Source organism: Canis lupus, chromosome 3 (genome assembly GCF_011100685.1).
Source record: "Canis lupus familiaris isolate Mischka breed German Shepherd chromosome 3, alternate assembly UU_Cfam_GSD_1.0, whole genome shotgun sequence".
Taxonomy (NCBI): domain Eukaryota; kingdom Metazoa; phylum Chordata; class Mammalia; order Carnivora; family Canidae; genus Canis; species Canis lupus.
In genome coordinates this window covers 84966480-84973407 of record NC_049224.1, presented here as the reverse complement: position 1 = coordinate 84973407, position 6928 = coordinate 84966480, and the positions used below count along the sequence as shown (strand labels likewise).

General features: G+C 49.3%; 1 protein-coding gene across 1 annotated transcript; it reads left to right on the top strand.

Moving 5' to 3' along the window:
• Positions 1-3678: 3678 nt before the first annotated feature.
• LOC100686918 (nuclear transport factor 2-like) lies at positions 3679-4524 on the top strand. Its single transcript, XM_038532116.1, has one exon. It carries the CDS (start codon positions 4138-4140, stop codon positions 4519-4521), a length of 384 nt encoding a protein of 127 aa, XP_038388044.1. The 5' UTR covers positions 3679-4137; the 3' UTR covers positions 4522-4524.
• The last annotated feature ends 2404 nt before the right edge of the window (positions 4525-6928 follow it).

Sequence of the window (6928 nt, the reverse complement as noted above, 5' to 3'; positions counted from 1 at the left end):
AGAGGAATCTCTGATCAGAGGCCGGCGTCCTGCAGAGATCTGAAGCCTCCACTTTCCAAGGTGACTGCAGGTGACGGGTCCTCCGGGGCCTGGACTTTCTGAGGGAGCCACGAAATCTGCTGGGGATTCCTTCTCCCCCTCCTCCCCCAGCCCCAGACCTCTCAGCTTTCTGCAAAGAGGGGTGGGGGGGGGTGACTTTTAATCCTGATGGTTTTGAACTCTGTTTTGGGAATAGTTTATGTGCGCAGGGGGCAAAAGCCTGAAGAACACACTGAGTTGGACGGGGAGGCCGTCCCCGGGCCGCATTCACTGGGCTCCCTTAGTCCTCATGCACCTGTACAGTCCATATGTGTGTGTTGTGTCTTTTTTTTTTTTTAAGATTTTATTTCTTTATTCATGAGAGACACACAGAGAGAGAGAGATTGGCAGAGACACAGGCAGAGGGAGAAGCAGGCTCCATGCAGGGAGCCCGACCTGGGACTCGATCCTGGGTCTCCAGGATCACACCCTGGGCTGAAGGCGGCGCTAAACCGCTGAGCCACCTGGGCTGCCCAGTGTGTTGTGTATTTGTATCTGTTCGCACAGATGTGAACTGAATCCCATTGCCCCTCTTTTCTTGAAACACGGCGTTCTTCACCTTGCTTTGTCATTGAGCGCTGCAGCCGTGAGCAGTGTGGAGAGAGCTGCCTTTTTGGAAACAGCTCTGTAATATCCCGTACAACTTTTTTTTTTTTTTTTTTCCCTCCAGAAAGCAATAATCCCCAGCAATCAAGGAGCCTGCTAGGGGCCAGCACCATGCTAGTGATCTAACTCAACCCCGATGGCCCCAGCAGGGAGACAGGGGCTGCAGGACCCACCACCATGTTGCTGCAAGGGTCTGAGGCTTTACTGAGAGCTCCAGTACTTGGCCCAAGGTTACACAGCAGCTAAATTGGCAGACCAGCCCTGGAGGGGAGCTTGGGCTTGGCAGATGTCAAGTGTGTCCCTTGCTCACTGAAGCACCCTGCCTCTCAGGGGGAGACGGGGCACCACCATGAAGGCAGAGAGCCGTACAAAGGAACACCGATACCAAATTGGATATTTCTTTGACAGCATACCATGGTGCTTTGTGTGTGGTTCGTTTTATTTGAGCGAACATTTATAGAATTTCCTGCATTTTTGCCTATAAAGGTCCCAGCTGAGGCGCGAGGCATGAATGCGTGGCTGGAAGATGTTGGCTTTTGAAAGAACAGGCCCAAGAATTGTGGGTGCTGCTGCTGGGGTGCAGTGGAGCAGCCGTCCTGAGGGAGCTAGGAGCTAAGCCCTAGGGAGTCACTGAGAGGGGGTACACTGCTGGGCTGGGGCCGTGCTGAGGCCAGGGACAGGTCTGGGGTTCTGGGCCAGGGGTGGGGTTGAAGTAGGGGGTGGATGAAGGGAGCTGAAGCCAAGAACAGTATGGAAGGAGGAAGGGTCTGGGATCATCTGACCCAAGGCCACATTTTCAGGTGGAGAAACAGACCCAGAGCAAGGTGGTGGCCCTGCCAAGCTCACTGGGAGTGGAGATGAATGAAAGGCCAAGCCTCCTGACCTCTATCCAGTGCCCCTTCTACTACTGCTCTGAGGACAAAAGCAAAGAGGGTGTGTGTGTGTGCATGTGCATGTCTGTGTGTGTGTGCGTGTGTGCATATGTCCACGGGGACCGGGGAACCATATCTGGGCATAAAACTCTGCACAGGCTGAAGAATGGAGAGCAAAAGGAACTCAGGCAAGGAAGTCAAAGGGGAAGAAAAAAAAAAAAAAAACAGAACTCAGAGATCCTTCCAATGCTCATGCAAGTTCCAGAAATTTCCAACCTGGAATTTTGCCATCTTCAATGCCATGACAATGTTTGACAATATTACTGGTAACCTTTTGGGGGTTGTTTAGTTTTATGATGACAGCAACTGCAGATTTTAGAGTTCTCAGGCTCTTTGGCAGCTTCACAGCACCACTGCCTGACCAGCACCCACTTGTTCCTCCTCAGGTAGAGTGATAGCAATTGATACGGACTGAAAGCAGAGGGAGCTTCTCTAAAGAGCTTTTGTGAGAATTTGGGGGAACGGATAGTTCTTGCCTCTGTAGTTGCTTAGCACTAGAATGTAAGCCTGGAGATGAGGAGGCCTCATTAGAAGAGCATCTGAGGATGAGAGCAGAGCCCAGAGAGTGATTCTTCCAATTGATATGTTTTGAGCACCTGGATCCAACTGTGCCTGCAGCAGATATACTTGGGCTTTTACATTATAGAAGGCATTGAATTATCTTTTGCATGTGTAGGACATATATACGTAAGTGGTTGAGAGTCAGGCTATCTTGGATCTGCCACTTACTAGCTATGTAGCCTTGGGCAAGACACCTATCTCTCTGGGCCTCAATATTCTCATCTATAAAATGGGACAATAATAGCATCTATTTCATGGGGTTGATAGGAGGATTCAGCACATTAACCCATGAGAAGCTTTAAACAGTGCCTAGCATATAGTCAGCGTATTGGTTGCTATTTTCAAAAAGTATTTGTATCAGTCAATATGTCTTAGTAATAAATATCCCCCAAAGTCCTAGAGGCTGAAGGTAACAAATATTTCTTTTTTTTGCACAAACTACATGCCCACTATGGATCAGCTTATCATAGTCCCTCAGGAAGGGACACTGACAGAGCAGCTGCCATCTCTCGTGTTGCCGGTCACTGTGACAGAGAAAAACAGATCATAGAAAGGGACACATTGGCTTTTGCCCAGAAGGGTGCCCATCATTTATGCTCATATTTCGTTGGTGAGTTACGAGTGAGCCCCGCAGGCCACACAGACACGCCGATCTCTGGAAATTAAAGAAGGGCAGGGGGCCTGAGTGGTGCAGTCAGTTCAATGCCTGACTCTTAGTTTCAGCTCAGGTCATGGTCTCGGGGTCGTGAGATCGAGCCCTACATCGGGCTCCGCATTCAGTGTGGAGTCTGCTTGAGACTCTCTCCCTCCACCACTCCCACTTGTGCTCTCTCTCTCTCTAATAAATAAGTAAGTAAATAAATAAATAAACAAATCTTAAAACAAAAACAAGTGAAGGCCTTCCTGCCATGTTCCCGGAAGGGAATAACCCTACTGACCACCCCATTCCCGCCGTTAGGTTATAACGCAGTTCCCAGGCTGTGAATTTCCATCCACTCTTCAAGGCCCTACTAAACCCTGACTAGGTCGTTAGCCTTTCCTAATCACTTCATACGATATGAGCTTCTCTTTCTTTGAGACCTCAGAGCCCTTACTCTCTGGAGCAAGGAGCAATTTTATGAATTTGAATTATCTGTTATGTTATTACCTAAATCTTCTGTGGTCTCATTAGATGGAGTGGAGTCTTCTTCTATTTTTAGCATCTGGCAAACACCCTGAATTATAAAGTCGCCTAATTAATACGTGTGTGATTGAGTAGCTGCTTCAGTGAGATTAAACGTCCATGCATGATAAAAGCCCCTGTTTTACGTGCAGCGTCCATAACTGATATTTGCTGAGCACTTGGTCGGGAGGTGCTGTGCATAAAATATTTTCTTTGCATCGGTTGTTGCATTGAATTCTACTTTAGTTTTCTCCACCCCACCGATGAGAAGCTGAGGCTCAGAGAGGTCAAGCAACTTGCCCAAAGCCACACAGATAACAGGTGGCAGATCGGATGAGCACTTACGTTTGTCTACATTCATGGCTCACGCTCCTAACCCCAGTGATGCAGCCATAACAGGGACAAATGCAGGCTTGCCACCCGAAGACGTAGTTTCAAGTGCAGCCTCTGTCACTCGCCTTGGCACGACACCGAACAAAAGGGGCAGACCCTGACGGGATGCTCATTCTCTCTTCCCCCAGGGGAAGGCCAGTGCTTCTCAGGTGTCAGCAGCGTGTGATTCACCTGGGAGAACAGCAGAACACACACACACACACACACACCTCACATATGCAAGGTGAGAAATTCTATGATGCAAGTATGACCTCAGTAGAGAGAAGAAGGAAGGTTACCCTGGAGCTGAGTCTCAGAGATGAAGAGGAATTGGTTGAGTAATGAAGAGAAGGTTAATGGCCATCACCGCCACTGCTGCCATCGTGCCAGCCCCTCGGGTCCAACGAGGCCGGGTGACACTCCAGAATGGGAGGCCAGCCAATTTGGGAGCAGATCAGATCCAGCCTCATTCAGCATTACTACCAGTTATTTGATAATGACAGAACCCAACTAGACACAATGTCTATTGATGCATCATGCCTTGCATGGGAAGGACAGCAGTTCCAGGGGAAAGCTGCCATTGCGGGGAAGTTGTCTAGCCTTCCGTTCCAGAAAATCCAGCACAGCCTCATGGCACAGGACCATCAGCCCACGCCAGATAGCTGCATCATCAGCATGGTTGTGGGCCAGCTCACGGCGGATGAAGACCCCATCATGCGGTTCCACCAGATGTTCCTATTAAAGAACATCAATGATGCTTGGGTTTGCACCAATGCCGTGTTCAGGCTTGCCCTGCACGACTTCAGCTGACCTCTTTCCAGCCAGGCACTCATGCGGTTTCCTCCTCCCTCCTCTTCCTGATACTATTCACACTCCTCCAGATGCTCCAAATATCACACACAAATGAGCAGGGCTGTGGTGGGAGCGGGCGCAGTGCGCTGCTACTACTGTGCGTGTTTGGATGCTAGACTAGTTGCATCTGACAGAAGTTTGAGTCGTACCAGCACATGCCTTGGAAAGACTTAAGGAATGCAAAAGGTTGTCTTTTTTTTTTTTTTAATCTACTGACAAGTTGCTCTAGTCACCCAAAGAAGTGAAGGAGAAAGCAGCTGCCTCACCGCCCAGATAGTGACCGCCCAAATATTGATTTGTTCGGATGTTTCAATGGCTTATGATATAATAAAATGACAACAATTTTCTAAAAAAAGGAGAGAAGGTTAAGAAAGAGTTTTCATTTCAGGTGGGGTGGTTCAGTGCATGTGAAGTCAAGAAAGAGAGACGGTCCACAGGGGCATTTGGGGAATTGCCAGTGGCTCAATAGCCGCAAGATAGAATGAGGGATCTCTGGCAAGAGCCAGGGCTGGAGATGAAGAGGAGGGCAGATCCAAGAGGCAATGGCATTACGAGCAAGGATGAAGGCAACCACCGAGGAGTCTCAAGGTCAGTGGGTGATGGTGTCAAGCTGATCTCCAGATGTTTCCCTCCAGCTGCTGTTGGAGAGCCTGTGTCAGAGAGGCCAGAGCTGGGGGCCGCTGAGGTTATTTTGGATGAGGAGGATTCCGGGTCCCAGCAAGCCTCACTGCCCGGGACCCCATAGCAGACAGTTGTCCTTAGGATTTAGATTATGTACCCAGGGCATTTCCAGAGTCACAGAGCCACGTGGTTGCAGATGGCCCTAGGGACACAAAACAAACACCTTGGAGAAGGCCCCCAGGACGCAGAGTAGAAGAGGAGGCTGAAAGTGGAAGAAGAGTGTCCCCAGGCAGCCCCACCCTGACATCACTTCTCCCTCCCTCCCCAGTCAGTCTTCGTGATTTCTTTACTAAGCCACTGGTTCTCAACCTTTTTCCTGAGGGGACACACAGGCACTTGACCTTCCCTGGCCACACTCGTATCCTTGATACACCCAGGGTTCAGGGTTCTACACACTTCCTGGAGCCACCAGTGCCGGCAATTGAGAGTGACATTCGCAGAGGAAGACCCCCCCCACCCCCCAGCTCATTCTAATTTGCAAAAGAAGTAAATCACACAGACCCCTCCCTGCCTTCCCCAGTGCTAGCATAGATTACAAGCTTGGACACCAGGCAATCTCAGGTTCCGACCCCCTCCCCTAGGCTGTGTGACCCTGGGTGCCTTACTTAACCTCTTTGAGCCTTAGCTCTGTCCATCTGCAAAATGGGTGTGATAATAGACCTCCTGCCGTGAATGGTTTGTTGTTAGGATTGGATTCTATTACGGTACATGGTAAATAATAGGTGATGACTGGCTTATTATTAAAACTTTCTTATTCTTTTTCCCACAGTTGATGGGAATATACCAGCGTCTGATGACACTGTGCAGCAAATTAGTTTATTAGGCAAAGGAAAACCATTTTGTATACATGACTCCTAACTGACTTACCTTTATTCTTGGTAGTCATCACACTGATCCTCTGACGACATACTGTAATTCACAATCTGATCTAACGTACCGGCCTTCTCCTCTGTTCCTAATCAGCAAGACTCTTAGGAACTCGTTCATAGGTCCCATGCCAAAGCTCAGCTTTGATTTCCTATTATAAACCTGTCGTCCTCAAGATCTGTTGGGTGAAAAACACACCCATGGTGGATCAGAAGGAGCTAGAAATGGCAACTGGGGCATTGCCAAGGGGGGGATGCAGTCCTGAACCAATCTCTCAGCAGCCCACACCCTTGGGCTCCATGTGGTCTGTAGTCTCAGCCTTTCCAAGAACTTGTTCCTCTTCACTACCCAAAGGGTGCAGAAATAACTTAATTTGGGGCCCTTTCTGATGGTCTCCTCATCTGAAAAATGGGAATGCTGTCCACTCATCCCTCAAAGGATTTAATTCAGTTGTTGGCAAGTCCCCCAAAGATGAAAAGAGCAAGAGATTCCATTGCCTGATCCAAGCCAGCATCACCGCCAATAGCCTTCTAACTCATCCCACAGAGCCCACCCTGAGCCTTCCGCTCCCCAGGTCAGGAACTCTCAATAGCTTTCTGTGGCTCTAGGAACAGGATCCCCATCAGCCCACTACTCATGTGCCTGGTTCTTGCCAATCTTACAACCACATTGGGCTCATTCTGTACCTATTCACATGACTCCCCAAGCGTCACTTGGAAGATGTGGTTTCCCACCCACCATTGTGTGTGTTGACATCTCTGCTGGAAAAGCACATCCTCCGCACCACTGGCCCACCTCTACTCATCTTCAGCTCTCA